The sequence below is a fragment of the Syngnathoides biaculeatus genome, chromosome 7 (genome assembly GCF_019802595.1).
Source record: "Syngnathoides biaculeatus isolate LvHL_M chromosome 7, ASM1980259v1, whole genome shotgun sequence".
NCBI lineage: Eukaryota > Metazoa > Chordata > Actinopteri > Syngnathiformes > Syngnathidae > Syngnathoides > Syngnathoides biaculeatus.
The window spans coordinates 143,529-170,903 of NC_084646.1; the positions used below are offsets into that span (position 1 = coordinate 143,529).

General features: G+C 43.5%; 1 protein-coding gene across 4 annotated transcripts in view; it reads right to left on the reverse strand.

Moving 5' to 3' along the window:
- The window catches only part of ect2 (epithelial cell transforming 2), a 194,579-nt gene that overhangs the window by 64,994 nt on the left and 102,210 nt on the right, over positions 1–27,375 (reverse strand). For all 4 annotated transcript variants that reach the window (XR_009795813.1, XM_061825546.1, XM_061825545.1 and 1 more), the window contains exons 16-17: positions 25,383–25,493; positions 8,955–9,051 (exon numbers count right to left, since the gene is read on the reverse strand). Coding sequence is in view for 3 of the 4 variants with exons in the window: in XM_061825546.1 (XP_061681530.1) it covers positions 8,955–9,051; positions 25,383–25,493 (208 nt within the window). In the remaining variant the exon portion in view is untranslated. The remainder of the gene's footprint in view (positions 1–8,954; positions 9,052–25,382; positions 25,494–27,375) is intronic.

Here is a 27,375-nt window from a genome sequence, read left to right on the forward strand (position 1 = left end):
CTCTTTTGCCTGGGAGCTCCATCCTCAGCATCCTTCTACCAATATACTCACTCTCTCGCCTCTGAACATGTCCAAACCGTCGAAGTCTGCTCTCTCGAATCTTGTCTCCAAAACATCCAGCTTTGGCTGTCCCTCTAATGAGCTCATTTCTAATCCTATCCAACCTGGTCACACCGAGCGAGAACCTCAACATCTTCATTTCTGCCACCTCCAGTTCAGATTCCTGTTGTTTCTTCAGTGCCACTGTCTCTAATCCGTACATCATGGCCGGCCTCACCACTGTTTTGTAAACTTTGGCCTTCATCCTAGCAGACACTCTTCTGTCACATAACACACCAGACACCTTTCGCCAGCTGTTCCAACCTGCTTGGACCCGTTTCTTCACTTCCTGACCACACTCTCCATTGCTCTGTATTGTTGACCCCAAGTATTTGAAGTCGTCCACCCTCGCTATCTCTTCTCCCTGTAGCCTCACTCTTCCCCCTCTACTTTTCTCATTCACGCACATATATTCTGTTTTACTTCGGCTAATCTTCATTCCTCTCCTTTCCAGTGCATGTCTCCATCTTTCCAATTGTTCCTCTGCGTGCTCCCTGCTTTCACTGCATATGACAATATCATCTGCGAACATCATGGTCCAAGGGGATTCCAGTCTAACCTCATCTGTCAGCCTATCCATTACCACTGCAAACAGGAAGGGGCTCAGAGCTGATCCCTGATGCAGTCCCACCTCCACCTTAAATTCCTCTGTCACACCTAAGGCACACCTCACCATTGTTCTGCTGCCATCATACATGTCCTGTACTATTTTAATCTACTTCTCTGCCACACCAGACTTACGCATGCAGTACCACAGTTCCTCTCTTGGTACTCTGTCATAGGCTTTCTCTAGATCCACAAAGACACAATGTAGCTCCTTTTGACCTTCTCTGTACTTTTCCACGAGCATCCTCAAGGCAAATAATGCATCTGTGGTACTCTTTCTAGGCATGAAACCATACTGTTGCTCGCAGATACTTACTTCTGTCCTGAGTCTAGCCTCCACTACTCTTTCCCATAACTTCATTGTGTGGCTCATCAACTTTATTCCTCTATAGTTCCCACAGCTCTGAACATCCCCTTTGTTCTTAAAAATGGGAACTAGAACACTTTTCCTCCATTCTTCAGGCATCTTTTCGCCCGCTAGTATTATGTTGAATAAGTTGGTCAAAAACTCCACACCCATCTCTCCAAATTGCTTCCATACCTCTACCGGTATGTCATCAGGACCAACTGCCTTCCCATTTTTCATCCTTTGTAATGCCTTTCTGACTTCCCCCTTAGTAATCATTTCCACTTCCTGGTCCTTCACTCTTGCCTCTTCAACTCTTCCTTCTCTCTCTCATTTTCTTCATTCATCAACTTCTCAAAGTATTCTTTCCATCTATTTAGCACACTACCGGCACCAGTCAACACATTTCCATCTCTATCCTTAATCACCCTAACCTTCTGCACATCCTTCCCATCTCTATCCCTCTGTCTGGTCAACCTGTAGAGATCCTTTCCTCCTTCTTTCGTGTCCAACCTGGTGTACATGTCTTCATATGCCTCTTGTTTAGCCTTTGCCACCTCTACCTTTGCCCTACGTCGCATCTCGATGTACTCCTTTCGCCTCTCCTCAGTCCTCTCAGTATCCCACTTCTTCTTCGCTAATCTCTTTCCTTGTATGACTCCTTGTATTATGGGGTTCCACCACCAAGGCTCCTTCTCCCCTTTCCTACCAGATGACACACCAAGTACTCTCCTGCCTGTATCTCTGATCACCTTGGCTGTCGTCGTCCAGTCTTCCAGGAGCTTCGGTTGTCCATCGAGAGCCTGTCTCACCTCTTTCCGGAAGGCCGCACAACATTCTTCCTTTCTCAGCTTCCACCACATGGTTCTCTGCTCTACCTTTGTCTTCTTAATCTTCCTACCCACCACCAGAATCATCCTACATACTACCATCCTATGCTGTCGAGCTACACTCTCCCCTACCACTACTTTACAGTCAGTAACCTCCTTCACATTACATCGTCTGCACAAAATATAATCTACCTGCGTGGTTCTACCGCCGCTCTTGTAGGTCACTATATGTTCCTCCCTCTTTTGGAAATAAGTGTTCACGACAGCCATCGCCATCCTTTTTGCAAAGTCCAGCACCATCTGCCCTACAAAGTTCCTTTCCTGGATGCCGTACTTACCCATCACTTCTTCATCGCCCCCGTTTCCTTTACCAATATGTCCATTACAATCTGCACCAATCACAACTCTCTCGTTGTCTGGGATGCTCAGAACTACTTCATCTAGTTCCTTCCAGAATTTCTCTTTCAACTCTAGGTCACATCCTACCTGTGGTGCATAGCCACTAACCACATTATACATAACACCCTCAATTTCAAATTTTAGTCTCATCACTCAATCTGATACTCTTTTCACCTCCAAGACATTCTTAGCCAGCTCTTCCTTTAAAATAACCCCTACTCCATTTCTCTTCCCATCTACTCCGTGGTAGAATAATTTAAACCCTGCTCCCAAACTTCTAGCCTTACTACCTTTCCACCTGCTCTCTTGGATGCACAGAATATCAACCTTTCTCCTAATCATCATGTCAACCAGCTCCTGAGCTTTTCCTGTCATAGTCCCAACATTCAAAGTCCCTACACTCAGTTGTAGGCTCTGTGCATTCCTCTTTTTCTTCTGACGCTGGATCCGGTTTCCTCCTCTTCTTTGTCTTCGACCCACAGTTAGCTGAATTTCCACCGACGCCCTGCAGGTTAGCAGTGCAGGGGGCGGGCGTTGTTAACCCGGTACACGACCGATCCGGTATGGGATTCTTTAGATGAACGCTCATATTTGTTTGGCACAGTTTTTACGCCGGATGCCCTTCCTGACGTAACCCTCTGCATTTATCCGGGCTTGGGACCGACCTACAGATTGCACTGGTTTGTGCCCCCATAGGGCTGCATTTAAGCCTAATATTGTGGAAAAAGGCTTTAGCCAACAGGGTTGCTGGGGTCCAAGTGATAATGAAATGATCTTTGGCTTGGTGGAAGTTAATATTGCCTACACAACAGCGGCATAGTAGCTCAGCTGGTAAAGCGGTGGTCTTACAGTTCAGGGGACCCCGGTTAGATTTTCGTGGAGTTTTGTGTGGGTGTGTCTGTGTGTGCGCGCACGTGTATAGAATTGTGGCATTTGCATGTTCTCCCACAGCCTGCGTAGGTTTCTCTGGGCACTCTGGTTTCCAGTCCTTAAATGATTCCTGTTCTTACTGGGCAGAACATGCCACTGAATGTTCCGCAGATTATTTCTATCCGAATTATGGCAAAATTTCGTGATACAGTAAAATATTTTACCGTGTCCGATGATGGTGGTACTGCATGTGAAGGCACTACAAACCGGCGATGATTTCTTTGTTTGCGAACATAATACGTTAACATCCGCGCATGTATATCATGTGAGACGCCAAAATGGCGGCGCACATGAAAATTCGAAATTACCGATAAAAAAAATCTTCTCAAAACACCATTAAATGATTGAGGATTAACCTCAAATTTTCAAGGTACAGTACATGACATGACCTATTGGATACATTGTTAATCCAAACGACCGGACCTCTCCTTAAACAGATCGCTCAATTCTAAAAAATATTCAGCCACAATGCTCCATTATATAAGAGCAGAGTTTGGTTTCTTTGACATTTGGAGAATGAAAAAAAAACATACAAAGAAAAAATCCATTTTTCCCCATCAGTTCACTACTCTCAAGATTAATTTCTTTCAAACAATTTGGTAGCTCAAAGAATTGTGCTCAAAATGCATTCAATAATCTTCAGACACTATGCACCAATTCACAGAGTCAACTTTCATAGTCAAGAATGTAACAACACACAAGGAAGTTGTCACATTCATTTGAGTACTGAGAAGGACAAACAAACAAGAACAAAGAACAATAGACATCCAATTTAAGGAACTATTTCTTATAAGAGTCACAGATGTGCAGGATGCAGAGTATTTGTCATTTAGAGCAGTTAAAAGTGCATCAATCCCCCGCAATATGTTAAGACGACACAGTTACCTTAACCATTCACGGTTTACCGTGGGAGTCCAGTGCAATTACTCTTAATCCAATCGTTGTGTAAAATCTGGGATGCTCACCAAAGATTGCACTCAACAACTGCTCCTAATGAAGGACCCAGATTTAGTTTCTTTCGTGAGGAAGGACTGGGACCTAGTCAATGTATCACAATCAAAACCGCTTAACAGATTGTTGGCACCACGCTACCCGCTATTACGGACTTACACGCAAGGCAAACAAGGTCCAGAGCAGGCAGAATCCTTTTGGATCCTCCACATTCTGGCCACCAGCTCTTCCAACTTCTTCCGTCGGGAAAGCGCTACAGATCAATTAAAGTAAAAAGTTGCAGGCATTCAAAGAGTTTTTTCGCCTCTTAATCAGCGAATATTTTTCTGCCTTGTGCCATCCATCCATCCATCCATCCATCCATTGCTTTTCCGGGTCGGGTTGCGGGGGAAGTAGCTTCAGCAAGTATACCCAGACTTCCCTTTCCCCAGCCACTCCTTCCAGGTCTTCTGGAGGGATCCCGAGGCGTTCCCAAGCCAGCTGAGAGACAAAGTCTCTCTAGCGTGTCCTGGGTCATCCTCAGGGTCTCTTTCGGGTGGGACATGCCCTGAACACCTCACCAGGGAGGCGGCCAGGAGGCATCCGAATCAGATGCCCCAGCCACCTCATCTGGCTCCCCTCAATGCGGAGGAGTAGCGGTATCGCTGAGGGAGAAACCGGAAACCCTGCAGAGGAACCTCATTTCGGCCGCTTGTATCCGGGATTTTGCTCTTTCGGTCATGACCCACAGCTCATGCCCGAGTTGAGGTCAGCAGCGCCCTGTCCTTACTATACACAGTGTTTACGTGGCACTGCTTCCCCCTCCCACGACGACGGTGGACCAGAATTTCCTCGAATCCGTCCTGAAGTCGTTCTCCATGGCCTCACCAAACTCCTCCCAGGGCCACGTTTTTGCCTCAGTGACCACCAAACCTGCATTCCCCTTGACCAGCTGATACCTATCAGCTGCTTGAGAGTCCCAAAGGCCAAAAATGCACAATAGGACTACTTCTTCAGCTTGACAGCATCCCTCACTGTTGGTATCCACCAACGTGTTCGTGGGTTGCCGCCACATCAGGCACCGACAACCTTACGACCACAGCTCTAGTCGGTCGCCTCAGCAATGGAGGCGCAGAACATCATCCACTAAGACTCAATTTCCCCCACCTCCACCAGAACGTGAGCAAAGTTCTTTCGGAGGTGGGAGTTGAAATTCTTTCTGACAATCTGCCACCCATTCCCAGCAGACACTCACAATATGTTTGGGCCTGCCACGTGGGACTGGCACCTTCCCCCACCATTGGAGCCAACTCAGCACCACGTGGTGATCAGTTGACAGCTCCGACCCTCTCTTCACCCAAGTGTCCAAGACATGCGGTCGCAAGTCTGATGACACGACCACAAAGTCGATCATCAAACTACAACCTAAGGTGACGGCACAGGGAGAAGCCAATCAGTATTAGCATTAGTATAAAATATATTTTGTAGACTATCGCATGATTCGTCATTTTAAACTGCTCTCTTTGCACAATTGTCATTGCACTGGTCTATAACAACAACTGCGACGTATCAAAGCACTCTGTACAAGCTTAGCACAATGTGAGACGTTGACACACTTACCTACCTAAATGAAGATTTTACATCTTGCACATTTGTGACACAGCTGTGATAGTTTATATATGTAATATATTTTGTAGATGAATGATTCGTCACTTTGAACTGCTCCCTTTGCACAATTGACATCGCACTGGTCTATTACGAGAACCGCAAACAAGTAAAAGCACTCGTACAAGCTACAAGGTACAAACTTAATGTGGGAGCTTATACCACACTTATCTACAGTTAACAAAATAAGTATTTGAACACCCTGCTATATTGCAAGTTCTCCCACTTAGAAATCATGGTTTCTGGATTTTTCTTTTTAGATTATCTCTCTCACAGTGGACATGCACCAACGATGAAAATTTCAGACCCCTCTACGATTTCTAAGTGGGAGAACTTGCAATATAGCAGGGTGTTCAAATACTTGTTTTGTTAAGTTTTCTTCCAGCATCTGTGCCTCTTACTGAGTTAATTTGGTTTTATATGCCTTCACTGTACTGTACACATCAGAGATGACATGATCCTGACCCTGTAGAGAAGCAAATTCATTGCATTCAGATGACTCGTAATGTCCCACTGAAAAGCCGCTTCACACAAAAACATTTCGTCTCGGAGTTGTGTTGTGTCTTTCCTTTTGCTGTCCAAGAACAGACAAATCTTCTCATGAGGGTCGAAAGATCTTTGAAGCACCATTCCCTAGCTGAGCCATCACACCTCAGTGTGAAAGGACAAATCACCATCATCTGTAACTCAGTCAGAAATGCCTTGAACTTGCAGTGATTTAAAGCATTATAGTGCTTTAATGATAGTGCTAATTACATGTCCCATTTTCAAGGCTTTACCACACATCGATTCCTGGTGTGTGATACAATGGTCAGCTGTCAGCTCACGTGTGGCGTTTTCCTCCTGCATCTTCTCCCGTACCTTTGCCACCAGGCCCTCCTGTGTCCACACAATGCAGGTTCTCCGTCAGTTGTCAAACCCGCAAGTTTTTCCAAGGCATACCCATCCCATTTCCACATCATGACACCTCTTCATGCCCTGGAGCTGTGCCATGGATAGGATGTAAAGCCAAAAACTCCTCATTCACGCTTAATCTGGAATCCACACCGTGGAGGAAAATCTACAACTGGGCAATGTCAGAAATGCCGGTGCTCTCATCCACAGCCAAGGAATATGCGATGAAATCTTTTCCCTTTTTCATAAACTGCTCTTTTAGATTGATGGACAACTGGTCTACTCGTTTGGCAATGGCATTTCTGGTCAGGCTCATGTTTGAAAAGTTGCTTTTTTTCTGGCAAACTTCACAAACTATCACAATTTTGGATGAAATCCCTTTCTCTCACTTAGGCCGGGCGTATTTTAGGATTTCTTCTGCCAAAAATGAAAAAAATTGGCTTTTTTGAACCCTTCAGAATTGCCTCTTCTACTCTTGCTTCTCTCTAATTTTCTTTGTTCAATTTCTCAAAGTAATCTTACCATCTATTTAGCACACTTTTGGCACCAGTCAACAAATTTCCATCTCTATCCTTGATCATACTTTCCTGCTGTACATCCTTCCCATATCTATCCCTCTGTCTTGCCAACCTTGAGAGTTCCTTTTCGCATTCATTTGTGTCCAACCTGTTGTACATATCTTATGGCTCTTGTTTAGCCTTCGCTATATATATTGTTCTCCTTTGTTGTATCTTAACGTAGTATCAATGTGTATTCTTTTTGCCTATACTCAGTTGTCTCAGTATCCCAATTTTTCACTAACCTCTTTCCTTGTATAACTGCCTGTATTGGGGTTCCTCCACCAAGTCTCCTTCTCCCTTTCCTACCAGAAACACACCAAGTACTCTCCTGCCTGTCTCATCACTTTTGCTGTAGTAGTCCAGTCTTTCGGGAGGTCCTCCCGTCCATCGAGAGCATGTTTCACCTCTTCCCGAAAGGCCGCAGAACATTCTTCCTTTCTCATCTACCACCACAAGGTTCTCTCCTCTACCAATGTCTTCTTAATCTTTCTTTCTACAGAGACAGCTTACACACCACCATCCTATGTTTTTGAGTAACACTCTCCCTTACAATTTACAGTCGGATTAGATCATCTGCACAAAACGTAATCCACCTGTGTGCTTCTACCTCCACTCTTGTAGGTCACCATATGTTCCTGCCTGTTCTGGAAAAAAGTGTTCATTACTGCCATTTCAATCAAAGTCCACCACCATCTGTCCCTCAAAGTTTCTTTCCTGGATGCTGTACTTACCCATCACTTCTTCATCGTCTGTTTCCATCAACAACATGTCAATTACAATCTCCACCAATCACAACTCTCTCTGTGTCTTCGATGCTCAGAATGACTTCATCTAGTTCCTTCCAGAATTTGTCTTAACTGAGGTCACATCCTACTTGTGGGGCATAGCCACTAATCACATGATACGTAACACACTCAATTTCTAGTTTCAGCCTCATCAACTCAATCTGAAACTCTTTTCATTTCCAAAAATTCTCCAGCTCTTCCTTTAAAATAACCCCTACTCCATTACTCTTCCCCTCTACTCCATGGTAAAATATTTTTAAACCTAGCCCTAAAGGTCTAGCATTACTACCTTTCCTCCTGCTCTCTTGGTTACACAAAATATCAACCTTTCTTCTAATCATCATAATTACACAACTCAGATAGTACTTGGGTCAATGTTTTGAGTGAATATGAATCTCAGGGATGGATCATGAACAGAATGAGAAAGCTAGCTCTTAAATAATTCTATGAAAAAGAAGTGAACAATTCCCTAAAATAATTTTGAGAACAAATCTTTTTAACGACCTCATTTGACAGATTCAGTACGCTGAAAAGAACTGTCATGCCCATTACTCATGGAGCTTTACTAGACCACAAATTTGTGTTTAAGAAAATTTAGCCATTCAAGCTCACTTCTTTAGCATTTTTATATATATATATATATATATATATATATATATATATATATGTGTGTGGAACCATTGCCCATCAGTTGCATTTCAGGATGTGGAATAAGCAAGGCAGTGCTACTGACAAGTGGTGCAGTGGGATTTTCTTTATTAGTGTCTCAACATGTGAGTTTTTATCATTGCTGACCTGAGAGGCAAAGCCAGAACAATTGACTGTGAAGTCAACATGCTGCCACATACTCCACTAACCTACGCTCTAACATGCAACATTTCAAAAATATGTCCAAGTGAGTGTAAGTTACCATTTAGAAGTAGAGCCACACTAGGAAGTCTCTGTACAGGTCTGATGAGCAGCTCGACTAGCGCCTGTCGTCCACATTCTGGCTTGGCCTGGTTGATCTAAATACAAAGTCATAACATAAACACCATGAACAGAAGTACTTTCCCACAAAATGAAAATGTTAACTTTATGAATCACAATCAAAATAAAATCTGAAGAGCTCCATTTTAAAAAAGAAAATCAAATGTCATTCAATGTTTTAAAGGAGAACATTTAAGTCATTCATAATATCGAACACCAGTGAAACTCAGGTGTGAAACATCATTTTATGTGGCCTGAGAAACAAAATCATGTGGATTGATATCGTTTCTTGCTAAAATACCAAAATTGCTATTTGTCGTAAATAAAAAAAATGATAAAGCATTTTCCCCCTTTCTCTGTTTCAAAATAATAATTTAACAACATTTTACTGGGTGGTGATTTGAAAAGCTGGTTGTGTTTATGTTTTGTGGACATGGAGTAATTTGCCATAATCATAAATTCAGGGTTCAGTTTCGCCACAACACCCCCCTAAAAAAAAAAAGATGGTGTGGTCTGCAAGATGTATTATGCAGGACTACATATGGATGTCCCTCTATTCATACATATTTTGGCTCCGATGAGGCTCTGTGGGATGTTGAATTAAATGATGGCACCCTACAGGTTATCAAGTGGGCTTCCTTGCATTATCAAGTGTTTCGCTGATAGGGCCACGAAACTCTCTCGAGAGAGTTCAGCAGTGAATCCCAGCATCCCAGGTTCACTCCCAGGTGCCATTAATTCTCTTGAAGGCCTCATAGGGGTCTATTCTCTTTATCCACAGCCACTGGCCGGCCTTTTCTACCGCCTTCGAGAGATCTCTGACTGCCTGCCGATGGGCCATCCGTCGGACTCCCATTTCTCTGCGTAGCCTGGATGTTGAAACTATAAACCCTCTGCAGCCTACTTCGACCGGGCATACATGTGCTCTCCAGCCTTGCTGTTGCACTTCGGCTGCAAATCCTGCATATTTCAGCCGCTTCCAAATGGTAAAAGGCAGTAATGTTAATGAATTTTATATGACTGTTGAAGATCAGCTCAAATCTATCATCCTTGTGGCATTGTTGGGACACACCCTCGCATCCTGCTGGTCCAATCAGTATTAAACGTATACTGTAGAATCTTGCATGATTCGTCACTTTAAACTGCTCCCTTTGCACAAGTCATTGCACTGGGTTAGGGTTACCAACGCTAACCCGAACCACGAACGAGTAAGGGCACTCTGTAAGAGATTCTTAACTGCTCTAAAATGAAGAAGACTCTTCGTCTTGCACATCTGTGATTTTGTTCTTGTTTGTTTGTTCTATGTTCTGAATGTCGTACCAGGGTGGCAATGACTGCAGGAAACAAATTCCTTATGTTTACATATTTGGCCATTAAAGTTGATTCTGATCAGAACACCAAAGTTACAGATTTGGTCTTTGCTTTATCAAGATCCTAACTCCAGGTATTTATGAACCACATTTTTTTTTTATTTATTGCTTAAAACTATTATTTCGGTTTTGCTGTGGTTCAGTTGAAGGAAATTTTGGCTCATCCAGTTATCTGCTTTTGACAGAGGCACAATATCTCAATTAAACTTTAGTCATCTGGAGACACTGCTAAACACATACTGTGTGTATCTCCATAGGTGTGATGGTCCAAACTAAAGTTCTGGAAAATTTGACCCAAGAGGAGCATAGACAGGCTGAACATCCTACAAGAAAAGCATGTTGAGAGGATGAAACAGCTTTTAAATGCATGTTTTGTGTCAATTATTTCTTGACTCATTACTTAGTTTGTTTGCAGTGATGTGGACTTTGTATCAGTCCGTTGTGGTCGAGAGGGAGCTACGTCGAAAGGAGACTCTCTAAATTTACCAGTCGATCTATGTTCGTAACCTCACCTATGGAAGCGCCTCGGGATCCCTCCAGAAGAGCTGGATGGAGTGGATGCAGAAAGGAGAGACTGGGCATCCTTCCTAAAGTTACTGCCCCTCCCACCCAACCCAGAACAAAAGGAAGAAGATGGGTGGGTAGGTAGTTATACTATTCTGCTTGCGGTGGTGTAATAATTTCAGCTTTGATGTGACACAGTGAGAGGGACCAAAATTGTCTGTAATGAACTGCCTACACAGGCAGTATTTGGGGCAAATATAAAAAGCAAATATTTTTCTCTGCCTTCTGAGCGCCATGATATGCTATCTTACATACAAACTGAAATGCGTGCCAGCATACATGCTAACACTATAACCACTGTGTTCGAGCGTACGTCATTGGACAAGTCACGCAACAATTGTGCATATAAAACATGCTGTCCATTTGGGAGAAAATGTAAGACTTTACAGTCCATCTTATGGTTGCAAAAATATGATACATATCGACTTTTCGTTATTCGCAGAAATGTAAGGTACATAACACCTGTGAATAATGGGGGAACATTGTAGTGTGTTCATGTATTTACAAACACCAATAATCTTTTCTTTCTTGCCAAAAACAATTCTGTTTTGTTGTGGTTTATCCATCTATTCCCTGAGCCGCTTATCCTCACAAGGGTGACAGAGGTGCTGGAGCCAATGCCAGCTGTCATTGGGCAAGAGGCAGGGTAATCCCTGAAATGGCTGAAAGCTGACTGGAGGGCATATGGAGAAAGAGCAGTCGCAATCACAATCACAGCGATGGGCAATTTAGAGTCTCCAATTAATGTACGCTACTATTGGGAATGTGGTAGGAAACCGTAGTGCCCGGAGGAAACCCAAGCAGGGGGGCTGGTATTTGAACGCTGGTCCTCAGAGCTGTTGGGCCAACACTTTAGAGCTGTGCCACCGCGCCACTTGTTGTGGTTTAGAAGAAGAAAATTTTGCCTCATCCACTTATTTCTGTGCTTTAGTCAGTGACAAACCGAAGACAAAAGAGGAAAGCATTTCTTTTGCAGAAGAAGAGGATTTCACAAAGCCTACAACTGAGTGTAGGGACTTTGAATGTTAGTACATGAAAGGAAAAGCCCAGGAGTTGGTTGACATGATGATTAGGAGAAAGGTTGATATATTGTGCATCCAAGAGAGCAGGTGGAAAGTTAGTAAGGCTAGATGTTTATCGGAGCAGCGTTTCAATTTTTTTTAAACATGGAGTAGATGGGAAGCGAAAAGGAGGAGGAGTTATTTTAAAGAAAAAGCTGGCGAAGAATCTCTTGGAGGTGAAAAGTTTCGAGGTTCTGCCCCACACATAGGATGTGAACTAGAGTTGAAAGAGAAATTCTGGAACAAACTAGATTAAGTAGTTCTGAGCATCCAAGACACAGAGAGTTGTGATTGGTGCAGATTGTTACGGACATATTGATGAAGGAAACGGGGGCAATGAAGAAGTGATGGGTAAGTACAGCATCCAGGAAAGGAACTTTGAAGGACAGATGGTGGTGGACTTTGCAAAGGATTGAAATGGCAGTAGTGAACACTTATTTCCAGAAGAGGGAGGAACATATAGTGACCTACAAGAGCGGAGGGAGAAGCACACCGGTGAATTATATTTTGTCCACACTATATAATCTGAAGGAGGTTACTGACTACAAGGTAGTGGTAGGATAGTGTAGCTCCACAGCAAAATGAGATGCTGGTGGTGGGAAGGAAGTTTAAGAAGACAAAGTTAGAGGAGAGAACCATGTGGCGGAAGCTGAGAAAGGAAGAATGTTGTGCGGGCTTTCGTTAAGAGGTGAGAGAGGCTCTCGATTGACAGAAGGGGCTCACAGAAGATTCGACGACTAGAGCCAAGGTGAGGAGAGAGACACGCAGGAGAGTACATGGTGTGTCTTCAGGGAGGAAAGCGGAGAAGGAACCGTGGTCGTGGAACCCCCAAGTACAGGGAGTCAATCAAGGAAAGAGGTTACCAAAGAACAACTTGGACACTGAAATGACTGAGGAGAGGCGAAAGAAATACATTGACATGTGACGTAGAGCAAAGGTAGATGTGAGAAAGGGTAAACAAGAGGCATATGCCCCACAGGTAGGAGGTGATCTAGAGCTGAAAGAGAAATTCTGGAAGGAACTAGATTAAGTTTTTGGATGCTCCCAAACAGAGAGAGTTGTGATTGGTGCACATTGTAATACAAGAGCGGGGGTGGGGTGGGGGGCGGTAGAAACACACAGGTGTATTACATTTTGTGCAAACGATATATTCTGAAGGAGGTTACTGACTATAAGGTAGTGGTAGGAGAGTATAGCTCGACAGGATTGGATGGTGGTGTGTAGGATGACTGGTGGTGGGGAGGAAGCTTAGGGAAAAGTTAGACCAGAGTATCATGAGGTGGAAGCTGAGAAAGGAAGAATGTTGTGCAGGATTTCGGAAAGAGGTGAGATAGGCTTTCGATGGAGAGGAGGAGGTCACAGAAGAATACTACATCCAAGGTGATCAGAGAGACACGCAGGAGAGTACTTGGTGAGTCTTCTGGGAGGAAAGGGGAGATGGAGACATGGTGGTGGAACCCCAAAATACAGGAAGTCATACAAGGAAATAGGTTAGCAAAGAAGTGGGACACAGAGGACTTGGGAGAGGCAAAAGGAACACATGGAGATGGGACGTAAGGCAAAGGTAGAAAAGAAAGGTAGATCTGGGAAAGAGTAGTGAAGGTTAGACTCAGGACAGTATCTGCGAGCAAAAGTATGGTTTCATGCCTAGAAAGAGTACCACAGATGCATTATTTCCCATGAGGATGTTTGTGGGAAAGTACAGAGAAGTACAGAAGGTAAAATACTACAGGATATGTAGGAGGGCAGTAGAACAGTCGTGAGGTGTGCAGTAAGTGTGACAGAAGAATTCAAGGTGGAGGTGAGATTGTATCAGGGATCAGCTCTGAGCCCCTTCTTGTTTACTGTGGTGACGGATAAGCTGATAGATGAGGTCAGACTGTAATCCCCTTAGGACCATAATGTTTCCAGATGGGTTTTTGATCTGCAGTGAAAGCGGGGAGCAGGTGGATGAACAATAGATCTTTCTGGCCTGTCAATCACTCGTACAATAATTGCCAATCAGATATCCACATTGTCTTAACCCCTGGCTTGACCCGTCCCTCTTGTCGTCATGTTCCGCAAGCAATGCTGGGTATCGGTATCATGCGCTTGGAAAAGTTAATGTTTCGAAGAAAATGGTCCTCAGATGCGCTTGGGGAACGTGCAATTCTGAGGAAAGATATCCTGCTCGGTTACAAGGGGCCCGGTTGATTCCTTTTCCAAAACCTAAAACACAGTTGAGGAAGTGTCTCCAAAGGATTACGGCTCATGGGAGAGCGCACGTACATCTAAGTTCGGACAATATGAACAACCACATGATTTTATGTTCGAAGGAAAGTGAGGGAGAAGTATCTTCTCTGAGTTTGATTTCATTATTATCAGTGCTTTATACATTGCAGGAGAAAAACTTTCATTTTGTTCGTGTATCACTGACCTGCTGAATGAAGTGTGTAATGTTTTATGCCGAAGAGTCGGGTTAGTGATACGTAAATGTGCGATGTCATGCAAGACAAAAATGTCTTATGGCCTCTTTGTATCGCATCGGACTTTTAAGACAGGGCACTGGGTTCCATTATGAGCCAAGTCAAATGAATACATCCATTCTCTTATAAAGACTAAAGCAAAGCAAATTTATTTGTATAGCACATTTCATACACAAGTTAACTCAATGTGCTTTACATGATTAAAGGCATTTGAAAACAAAAAGATCAAACATTTAAAACGGCATTAAAACAAAAAAAAATACAAAAATATTTTTTACAAAGACAATTAAAACCACATACAGTGAGAGTAATATGATAAAAAAGTGGATATATTCTAAAAAGCATGAGAAAAAAAAAGTTTTCAACCTGGATTTAAAAACATTCACACTTGGGTCTGACATAATCTCTGTTGGCAATTTATTCCATTTGTGTGCAGCATAATAGCTAAATGCTGCTTCATCATGTTTGCTTTGGACTATGCGCTCCACTATTTGACCTGAGTCAGTCGATCTCAGAACTCTACTGGGTTTGTATTCCGTAAGCATTTCTTTCATGTATTCAGGACCTAAATCATTTCGTGATTTATAGACAATTAGCAGAACTTTAAAGTGGAACTGTCATCCCTATAAATATTAAAAATAGATATTGTCATGAAAAATACACAACAGTATTCACTTCAATGTCTATACGAAAAACATATGTGACCGGATCGTGGGTCATCCATGCGCAAAGTTGCGCAACTGAGTGTCCCTTGACTTCCGCTGTTGAAAACGCGCAATGCCTGCTACGAGGAAGCCGAACAACAGAGATATTCGGATTTTTCCGACGCCCCTTCTGACACCGAAGCTCTTTTCGAAAAGGACAACACCACACAACCGAAGTGAAGTTACCGGGGCAATGTTACACTATTGTTTCGAGCCTCAGGGCAATATTACACTATTGTTTCGAGCCATATTCAGATGATATGCGATCACAGCCAAACCGCATCCCCATCCGATCCACTTCCGCGGCGGAGATGAGCCATCGCATCTCATCGCAGCCGGCTGGTGTGGCTTATGACAGAGCCGAGCGGTGCTGCTTTAGGGGGGTGCTCACAGACGCCGGAGTACTGAGCAACACAGTCGATCTGGGGCCCTTTATGCGCGCACACGACTGAGTAACGCATTCTCGGCTGGGTTCTTCAGAGCCGCCCCTGTCGCAAACCACGACGCGCAACCTTCCCAGAAGCTGTGACCGCCGAACCCGGCACCTCAGCCAGTGTGGCTGATTTTCTGCGCCGGTGGAATATAAGGAGGAGGTGGAGGGGGTATGTTCAAAGCCGCTGCAGTACGCGATGAACACTATCGAGACGAGGTAGAGTGAGACACTGTTGGCTGGGCGACGCGCACATCGACACATTTCATACGCGGATCTTTTGTTACGTTAGAGGAACCGATTACGCGGTCCACACCAAACTATTATTTTTTTTTAGTAGCTGTATACACACCTACCTGTTAATTTGGAACCCGCGAAGCTCTCGCCCTCTGCAGCCGTGCAATCCATTCTTCAAATGCGCACCCCCAAAGTTGACTCCCCCCTCCCAAAAAAAAATTGGAAAACCCTTCTACCCATGTACAATGGACACCACCAATTTGCGATTATCCATACGCTCCAAATATTAGTTATCTGTATTTTTACTTACCTAGTTTTGGATTCTTAGTTTGTATTTGTTTTGTTTTTCAAAAAAATATCTTTACAACAATCATTAATTATTATTAATTAAATTAATGTACTGATGCAGCGGTTCTTGGGACAGGCCAAAGGACATGCTTTTTCTGGTCTGTGTAATTGTCAGAACAGAATCCCTCAACCAACTAAAATAAATGCTCAATTATGGCATAACTGTTTATAAATAATGTTGATGACACGTACTCCAGTCTTAAATAAATTAACTTTATAACACTGCTTCAATGAAACTTCGTGCATAAACATTTTTGCATTAAATATTTGTGAATAAAACATTTGTGCATAGTGCAGTTAATGTCGAACTCATCATTGATGACTTGGTCCTGTTCAGATGCCTCCTGCGTTGCATCATGAACAGTGATCTCATCTTGCTCCCACAGAATGTTATCCATGGTGTTTCTTCTCCTTCTTTCAGCTTATCCCGTTCGGGGTCACCACATCATGTCATCTTTTTCTAAGGTCTTCCCTCACAACATCCATCAACCTTCTTTTTGGTCTTCCTCTCCCTCTTTTGCCTGGCAGCTCCATCCTCAGCACCCTTCTACCAATATACTCACTCTCTCGCCTCTGAACATGTCCAAACCATCAAAGTCTGCTCACTTGAACCTTGCCTCCAAAACATCTAACGTTGGCTGTCCCTCTAATGAGCTCATTTCGAATCTTATTCAACCTGCTCACTCCTTGCAAGAACCTCAACATTTTCATTTCTACCACCTCCAGGTTAGCTTCTTTGTTTCTTCAGTGCCACGACTCTTATCCGGACATCATGGCCGCTCTCACCACTGTTTTAGACTCTTCTGTCACAATACACACCAAACACCTTCCGCCAGCCATTCAAACCTGCTTGGACCCGTTTCTTCACTACCTTACCACACTCACCATTGCTCTGGTTTGCTGACCCCAGGTATTTGAAGTCAGCCACCCTTGCTTTCTCTTCTCCATGAGGCCTCACGTTTCCCCCTCCACCCCTTTCATTCACACACATATATTCAGTTTTACTTCATCCTTCATCTTTCTAATTGTTCTGACAGCTGCTCCCCGCTTTCACTACAGTTTACACGGTCATCTGCGAACATTATGGGGTTCCATTCGAACATCATCTGTCTGTCTACATTACTACAGCAAACGGTAAGGGGTTCAGAGCTGATCCCTGATGCAGTCCCACCTCCACCTTAAATTCTGCTGTAATACCTACGGCACACCTCACCACTTTTCTGCTGCCCTCCTTTGTTCTATTCTAACATGTTTCTACGCCACACCAGATTTACGCATGCAGTACCACAGTTGCTCTCTTGGTAATCTGTCAAGGGCTTTCTCGAGATTCAAAAAGACCCAATGTAACTCCTTCTGACCTTCTCCGTACTTTTTCACTGGCATCCTCAAGGAAAATAATGCATATGTGTTACTCTTTATGTCATCCATGGCATTTGTGAGGAAATGTTTTATTTTTTAATCCTCAGAGTCTTTGTTTCTTTTATTTCTTGTTATTGTCAGCTCCACAGTTCTAACAGCGCAGCCATCTTGACATACGTTTGGGTACAATTTGTAGCAGTTTTTCTACAGTGTTAGATTGCAATTACAAACAAGAGATCGAACTACATAGAAACGAGTGTAATGGCCATATTAAAAAAAAAAAAGTGAGCATTTTTTGTGCACCCTCCTGTTTTGTTTTGTTTTTCCCATTACGCTCGTTTCTACGTAGTTTGAGCTCTTGTTTTGATCGCGACCTAACGCCATAGAGTTCTCGTTGGTTTGAACTGCCACGCTGCTCCAATGATGCCTGGATGAAGGCAAACAAAAATGGTTTTATGGTTTTAGTATCCCATACGATCGAGTGCTTGACAAAGAAGCCCAGATGGGAGATGCAGTTGTTCATAAATATGTTGAGAAGGGAGTGGTTTGTCCCCTCAAGGTGAGCAAAGGTCTCTTCTCCACAAGTGCTACGGACAATATAGATCATAGTCTGTCATCTTCAACTGAAACGTCATTTTATCGTAATCTTTCAACATACCACACCGGATGATCAAAGAGGAGTTAGAGAACGAGTTGCTATCAAGAACAGCAATGTGAAGAAAGTCACGGAACTTCCTGACGCCAACAAAAATGTTCACCCTGCTTTCTTTGCCAAAAAGAACCCCTCTCCTCACAAGAGCAATATTACATTTGCATCTCAGCCAAGTCTCTCCCTAGCTGACAAATAAGAATGGTTGCAGAAGGTCAGCCTAACAAAGAAAGTACTGTAGGTGATGAGGTTAAAATCACTTGCTCAGCCCACCATGCAGAGAAGAAGGTCTTGAGTTTGAAGTGCATCTTCCTCTGGGGACTCCATTATTCTGCTGGGTGATTTCAATGCCCACGTGGGCAATGACAGGGTGGGCGTGATGGGGAAGAATGGCCTGCCCAATCAGAACCCGAGTGGTGTTATTTCACTGGACTTCTGTGCACATCACGGATTGTCAATAACGAATATCATGTTCAGGCTTCACGGTGTCCACAAGTCCACCTGGCCCCAGTTCGCAGTTCGATCGACTTTTTGGTCGTGTCATCGGACTTGCGACCGTATGTCATGGACACCCGGGTGAAGAGAGGGGCGGAGTTGTCAACTGATCACCACCTAGAGGTGAGTTGCCTCCGATGGTGGGGGAAGATGCAAGTCTGATGTGGTAGGGCTAAACGCATTGTGAGGATCTGCTGGGAACGGCTGGCAGATTCCCCTTCATAAGGAATTTGAACTCACACTTCCGAAAGAACTTTGCTCACGTCCCAGAGGAGGTGGGGAAAATTGAATGAGTGGACGATGTTCGGCGCCCCTATTGCTGAGGCGGCCGATTGGAACTGTGGTCGTAAGGTGGTCAGTGCCTGACGTGGCGGAAACCCTCGAACACATTGGTGGACACCAACAGTGAGGGATGCTGTCAAGCTGAAGAAGGAGGCCTATCGGGCATTTTTGGCCTGTGGGACACCCAAGGCAGCTGATGAATACCAGCTTGCTAAGCTGAATGCAGCTTCGGTGGTCATTGAGGCAAAAACCCGGGCATGGGAGGAGTTCGGTCAGGCCATGGAGAACAAATTCAGGATGGCTTTGACGAAATTCTGGTCCACCCACCAGCGTCTCAGGATGGGGAAGCAGTGCACCGTCAACACTGTGTATAGTGGGGACAGGGCGCTGCTGACCTCAACTCAGGTTGTTGTGAGTCGGTGGGGAGAATACTTTAAAGATCTCCTCAATTCCACCATCATGCCGTCCCACGAGCAAGCTGAGTCTGGGTGCTCTGAGGCAGGCTTTTCTATCTCGAGTGATGAGGTCACCGAGGTGGTTAAAAAAGCTCCTTGGTGGCAGGGCCCCAGGGGTGGATGAGATTCGCCCTGAGTTCCTAAAGGCTCTGGATGTTCTGAGGCTGTCCTGGTTGACACGCCTCTGCAACATTGTGTGGATATTGTAGACAGTTCCTCTGGATTGAAGACTGGGCTGGTGGTCCCCCTTTTAAAGAAGCGTGACCGGTGTGTTCCAACTATTGAGGGATCACACTCCTCAGCCTCCCTGGTAAGGTCTATTCAGGGGTACTGAAGAGGAGGGTCCGTCGAAAAGTCAAATCTTGGATTCAGGAGGATCAATGTGGTTTTCATCCTCGCCGTAGATCAGTGGACCAGCTCTAGACCCTCGGCAGGATATTCGAGAGTGCATGGGAGTTCGCCCAACCAGTTTACATGTGTTTTGTGGACTTGGAGAAGGTGTTCGACCGTGTCCCTCGGGGAGTCCTGTGGGGGGGTTCTTCCAGATTATGGGGTACCAAACCCCCTGATACGAGCCGTTCAGTCCCTGTACGATTGCTGTCAGGGATTGGTCCGCATTTCCGGCAATAAGTCAGACTTGTTTCCGATGAGAGTTGTACTCCGCCAAGCCTGCTTTTTGTCACTGATTCTGTTCATAACTTTTATTGATAGAATCTCTGGACGCAGGCGAGGCAGAGTGTGTTCGGTTTGGAGGCCTCAGCATCGCATCTCTGCTCTTTGCAGATGAGGTTCTGTGGGTTTCATCAAGCCATGATCTGCGGCTCTCACTCGAGCGGTTTGAAGCCGAGTGTGAAGCAGCTGGGATTAGAATCAGAACCTTCAAATCTGAGACCATGGTTCTCAGTTGGAAAACGGTGGTGTGCCCTCTCCAGGTCGGGGATGAGATCCTGCCCCAAGTGGAGGAGTTCAAATATCTTGGGTTGTTGTTCACGAGTGAGGTAATAATGGAGCAGGAGATCAACAAAATATTGCATAGACATTGGGGACAGTTTCTCTGGATTGCCAGACTGGGGTGGTGGTGCCCCTTTTTAAGAAGGGTGACCAGAGGGTGTTTTCCAACTAAAGAGAGATCACACTCCTCAGCCTCCCTGGTCAGGTCTATTCAGGGTTGCTGGAGTGGAGAGTCCGTCGTTAAGAGGAATCTCAAAGTCAGGAGGAGCAATGTGGTTTTCGCCCTGGGCGTGGAACAGTGCACCGGCTCTACACACCCTCGGCAAGGGGATATGAGAGTTCACCCAAACAGTGTACATGCATTTTGTTGATTTGGAGTTGGCATTTCGACCGTGTTTCTCTGGTAGTCCTGTGGGGGATTCTTTGTGAGCATGTGGTACTGAACGTCCTGATACGGCCTGTTCGGTCCCTGTATAACCGGTATCAGAGTTTATCCACAGTGACAGCAATAAGTTGTACTTGATTACAGCGAGAGTTGGAATTCACCAAGGCTGGTTTTTGTCACCTATTTTGTTCATAACTTGTATGGCTAGAATTTCTTGCCATAGCTAAGGCGTAGAGGGTGTCCAGTGTGTTGGCCTCAGCATTGTATCTCTGTTCTTTGCAGATAATTTAGTTCTGTTGGCTTCATTAAGCTGTGATCTCCAATGATCACTGGAGAGGTTTGATGAGCACCACCGCCTCCACATTTGAGACCATGGTCCAGAGACGGAAAAGGTGCCATGCCTTCTCCAGGTTGCAGGAGGAGGAGTATCTTGTGGTCTTATTCAAGAGTGAAGGAAGAATGGAGCGGGAGATCAACAGATGGATCGGTGCAGCGTCTGCAGTGATTTTGTATCAGTCCGTTGTGGTAAAGAGGGAGCTAAGTGGAAAGCCGAAGCTCTCAATTTAGGAGTCGATCTATGTTCCTCCCCACACCTATGGGCACAAGCTGTGAGTTGTGATTGAAAGAACAAGAACCTGGATACAAGCGGCCAAAATGAGTTTCCTCCGCAGGCTGTCCGGGCTCTCCCTTAGAGATAGGGTGAGAAGCTCGGTCATGTGTCAAGCCGCTGCTCCTCCGCATTGAGAGAAGCTACATGAGGTGGCTAGGGCATCTGATTCGGATGAGTCTCGGATGCCTTCCTTGCGAGGTGTTCCGGGCAAGTCCCACCGGAAAGAGAGCCCGGGGACGACCCAGGACACGCTGGAGAGCCTATATCTCTCGGCTGGCTTGGGAACATCTCGAGATCCCTCCAGAAGAGCTCGAAGAAGTGACTTTCTCAGAAGCCACAAGAAGTACATCCTTTGCTGGGGTTTCTTGAGGATGGAGGTGATGTTCGTCCCCCACTTCAAGTCCTCTGAGACTGTAATTCCCAAGAACTTGGAAGGTCTCAACGGTTGACACAAGGCGGTTGGACAACGTAAAGGGCAGCTATGGTGAAGGATGCCTCCTAAAATCCACAATCATCTCCACAGTCTTTCGAGTTTTCAAAAACAGGTGGTGTTGACCACACCAAAACTTCAGTCTCGCAACTTCCTGTCAATACGCCGTCCCTGATGAGGCCAATGACCGTGGTGTCATCATTTGTATTGAATACTAGCAGAAAAGATCGATGGATTCTGGGAAAGGTTAACGTGTGGCCAAACACGATTCCGCATTCACAAGCTGTTAACCTGTCACTATGTGGGATTTATTCCTTATTTAGAACAGATCCAGCAATTAAGTATTTGTATGCATCTAAACTTTTATACGCTTTCAAACTTTTCCGTGTAAATCTCAACCACTTACATGTGTACATCCAGTTGTCCAAGACAAGCGGAAGCAAATTAACAGTCCAATTTCTTAACAGCGAAAACATCGACTTCGGCATTAAATACGGGTCCTCTATGCCTGAGTTAATCCAATTTTTCCGCGTATCTTTGTTTATTTTCACCTTCTAAATGTCTAATGGTATAGGACAAGACTTTGGATGTCATGCTATAAGACAGTTTTGTGTCGTTTCCAACCAACTTAGTATTGAACAATGCTTTGTTAGACCAGCAATATGGCAATGTAAACAAAAGTCACGTGATTTTATGATGTAGGTGCACAAGCTCGATAGACCCATCTCAAATCTCCCTTTCATAGCCAAGATTCTTGAGGAAGCTATTTTTTTATCAACTCAGCAATTTATTGAATTAAAATTAACTTTTTGACCAATTTCAATCAGGTTTCCAAATTCATCACAGTACAGAATTAAAGTAAATCTAAATATAAAGTGCTAAATGATCTAAGTTGAATAGTGACTTCAGCAATGGTGTCAGTTTTGGTATTGTTGGATCTCAGCGCTGCTTTTGACACGGTAGATCATAATATATTGCTGAAAAGGCTGGAAAAAGGGGTAGGACGAAATGGAACAGTCTTTAAGTGGTTTTGGTCCTACCTGGAGGAAAGGAGCTACTCTGTAACCATTTGAAGTGCTCACTCTAAAAAAATGGCAATGTCCTATGGGGTCCCTCCTCAAGGGTCAGTTCTTTGACCCCTCCTGTTCAGTCTGTATATGCTTCCCTTGGGGTCAAATTCTTCAAAACTTTAATTTTGACCATCAAAGTTATTTAAAGTTTTGCAGTGTCTCCAGATGTCAATGTCCTTCTGCTTCTGGCTCTTCTTTTTCTCCCGGCTTGTCCTATTAGGGGTTGCCACAGCGTGTCATCTTTTTTTATGTAATTCCATCTCCAGAATGTAACACCAACTGCAGTGTCTGCAAATGACTACAGTTCAATTGAGGTATTGTGCCACTGTCTGAAGCAGATAAATAACTGGATGAGCCAAATTTTCTTCAACTAAACTGAGACAATTGTTTTTGGTAATAAAGACAAGAGAATTGCTTTGTGAACACCTGAACTCTCTATCTTTAAATACAAAAGACCAAGTCCAAAACCTTGGTGTTCTGATTTATTCTGACCAGACTTGCAACAGTCATGTCAAATCAATCACAAAAACTGCCTTTTACCAAATTTAGAACATATCTAGCGTGAAGGCTTATCTGTGTCAAGTAGACCAGGAGAAGCTCATCCATGCTTTTATCTCAAGTAGAACCCTTGACCACTGTAATGGTCTTCTGACTGGTCCTGAATACATGAAATGAATTGCTTACGGAATATAAACCCAGTAGACCACGACTGACTCAGATCAAATAGTGGAGTGAAGAGTCCAAAGCAAACATGGTGAAGCAGCATTTAGCTACTATGCTGCACACAAATGGAATAAGTTGCCAACAGAGGTGAGGTCAGCCAAAGTGTGAATCCAGCTTGAAATTTTTTTTCCTCATGGTTTTTAGAGTATTTCCACTTTTCAATCATGTTTCTTGCACTTTATATATATATATATATGTTATTTTTATTGCTTTTGTCCCGTTTTAAATGTTTTATCTTTGTTTTCAAATACTTAACATGTAAAGCACATCGAGTTACCTCGTGTATGAAATGCACGATACAAATAAATTTCCTTTGTTTTGCATTAATCCATTTTCACTATATTTTTTAGTGCTACATGCCAAACAAGTTACCAGTACAGTGCAATAGATTCTCAAAAAAATAAACAAGACCCAGCATTCCTGATATATATAATTTTAAGGGTGTGCAATTAGATAATTCGTTGAAAGCTGTGTGTTAAAAAAAATAGCAGTGGGGTATTCAATCAGTGAAGTCATGAATTTTGTGAAAAACAGGTGTGAATCTGGTGGCCACTATTTCAGGAAGAAGCCAGAACCATGCATTTCTCATTGAAAGCCTGAGGAAAACGGGTCATTCAAATATTGTTCAGAAGAACAGAGTACTTTGATGAAATGTTTAATTGGAGTGGGGAAACCTGATAAAGAGTATGATCATCATGTATCAGTTTGGATAGGTCAAAATACATGAAGAGGTCATGTTGCATTAAAATGGATGTTTCAACAAGACATTGACCCAAAAAACACAGTAATAAACATGCAAAGTCTTGGTTCAAACCCACAAAGTAAATGTGATGGAGCAGCCCTGGACCTTAATCCAATCAAGAACTTGTGGGGTGACGTCAAAAGTGCTGTTTCCGAAGCAAAACCAAGAAATGTAAATAAATTGTCGAATGTTGTTGAGGAATCTTGGAGTGAAATAACATCTGAAAGATGCCAACGGTTTGTTGAGTCCATGCCACAGAGATGTGAAGCGGTTATTGAAAAAAACTGTGGTCATACAAGTAAATATTAGTTTAGTGAGTCAAAGGAAACAAAAAACCTTTCTACAACTGCACTTACTGGTATTTTGCCTGACACGTATGTAAAAATATACTAAAAATGTGGATTACTCTGGTTTGTCAAATTAGTCTGCTACAATTTTAAACACTACTGTATGATCGGTGTCATTGCTTGGGTCGCACTGCCCAGAATACTGTAGCTTCATTTCCCAGCAGAGTGAAGCAGTTGGGATCAGAATCAATGTCCAGGCTCTCCTTGAGAGATATGGTAACAACCTCGGATCCTCAGAGTCAAGCCACAGTTCCTCCAAATTGAAAGTCACTAAACGAGATGGGTCTAAGCATCTGATGCCTAGTTACTGTGAAACTGGAGGGCTCTATCTCCATTGTAAAATCTGACACTTTGACGTTGAGGCAATGGTCAGTAATTTACAATGCCTTAACAATGGCCCCAAAGAGAACTTTTGCCTGTGGCTTGGCAGGCGGGGACGATAATAGCGTTGACCATGTAGCTGTTTAATATGGACGTGGCAGTAATGTCAAATGCTGGATTTTACCCCCCAGCCCAATATCCACAACAATCATTGATTGTCAAAACGGGTCGATGTTCAGTAATTTACATGACAAAATACAAATGTTCAGTAACATTTGGCAGCTCTGTATACTAAACTAAATACAAAACTCTTTGCATCTCATCTAAAATTATGTAATGCTGCTTGAGGTTGAAATATGCAAAAATCATACCTTAAGAAATGCATGGAAGCGTGGCTTTTGTTTCTCACATCGAACAATAGTATCCTTGCTCATTTCAAAGAAATTGACAAAGGGTGGGTAGGCCTTCACAAGGTCTTTTGACTAGGGAGAGAAGAGATAGGAAACAGTGATAGCATAGATTGTATTTGGCATTTATGAGGGTCACTTTACTTTTAGAAAGATGTACATACACACACAGTTTACAAATACATATACAGTGTATAAATAACTTGTATACATACACTACATATATATATATATATATATATATATATATATATATATATAAACATACCGTTACACACACACGCACAAACACACATACAGTAATGACGTAGGTTCCGACAAACCAGTCGTAAATCAGATTGGTAATAAATTGGAGCAGATACAAAATGTCCCAAATCTGTAACTGATTGGGAGCATTTCCTGCTGACACGCTGCTGAAAAAAAGCAGATGTATGAGAGGAGCTCATGCGGACGGAACAGGGGGAAGTGTGGGCGTGGGAGATTACACTAAAGGGATGCCCCTGAAAAGGTTTTACAGTAATCCCTCTCTACTTCACGCTTCTTCTATTGCAGATTCAGTGCATCATGTTTTTTTTTCACCCCCCCACCCCTAAAAAGGTAGATCGTCTTACAAAACATACTATATTACGCGATCCGCATTGGTACAACGTGGATTGCTACAAGGGCACATCCTCAGCGCAACATATGGAACAATGAGGCAAAAAAAAAATAAAAAAATAAAAAATTCGACGACTGCGGTTTTTCACATTTCGCGGGGTGTTCTGATCCTCATTAACTGCGAAAAACGAAGGATTAGTGTACTGCTGGTTTATGTTTTGGGTAAGGACCACCCAAAATGGCTACAACGAACAAATGGAGACACATTTACAAAGCAGTTTAAACTACAAACTGTCAGTTACACAGGAATATCCGAATCGAGCAGCAGCGAGAGAACATAAGATCATTTTTATTTGCACAGGAAATTAATGAACATTAGGGTGATATTCAGTCTATGTTGAGCTGATACTTGATCCATCCATTTGAACAACGATCGAAGAATGTTGATTTTTTTTTTTTTTTTCCCACCGAAAAAAAGTTTGCTTCAAGATCACATTTGGGTGATACCCTTCACATGCGCTACAATACGGGCTTTCCCCTTCATATTCGCCACAGTCCGCCGACTGAAGCCAAAATCTTTCCCAATGTTCGTCACTGTTACTCCTTTCTCCGAGCTTTTTATTATGTTAAGCTTCGTTTCCATGGTAATTGCTTTTTTATCCCGGCTGGATCAGCGTTGCTTTAAAAAAAAAAAAAAAAAAAAAAAAAAACGAACAGCTTTCTTCTTTAAAGACAAAATTTGTAAAAAGGTGGGTGAAAAAGAACTATAATACCGCTGTATAATCACATGAAAGCAATCCATGAGCTAAGCAGAAACACTATGATGCGGGGGACAAATAGGTCGAAGAGGCACGGGGGTCAAAGTTAAAACGTTTTAGGTCAAGACAGTTTCAACCTGAGGACTCTCTGTATATTCTACCACTAATCCATGTCGGATTGCGAGGGGCAGTAGGATGGACGCCCAGTCATCACTTTCCCAAGCCACTTCATCCAGCTCTTCCGGGGTATCCCTAGGTGTTTCAAGGCCAGCCAGGACGTATTCTCGCCACTGTTACCTGGGCCGTCCCCGGGGTGTCTTTAAGTAGGATGTGCTCGGAACACTTCATCAGGGAGGTGCCCAGTAGGGAATTGAATCCTTTTTCAGGCCTTGCAGGGTTCGCACGCGGCCCTAAAAGTCGCTAAAAACCCCTAAATTTTCAAAGGTGCATTTAGAGGCTCCGAAAAGTCTTTAAAATCCGCGAAAACCGGTCAAGACCCTAAAAAGGCCTTAAATTAAAAAAAAAAAAAAATCAAAGGGAGGACCTCGACCGCCAAAATTCTCCCTAAAAAATAAATGAATCTTTTATTTAAAAAAAATTGT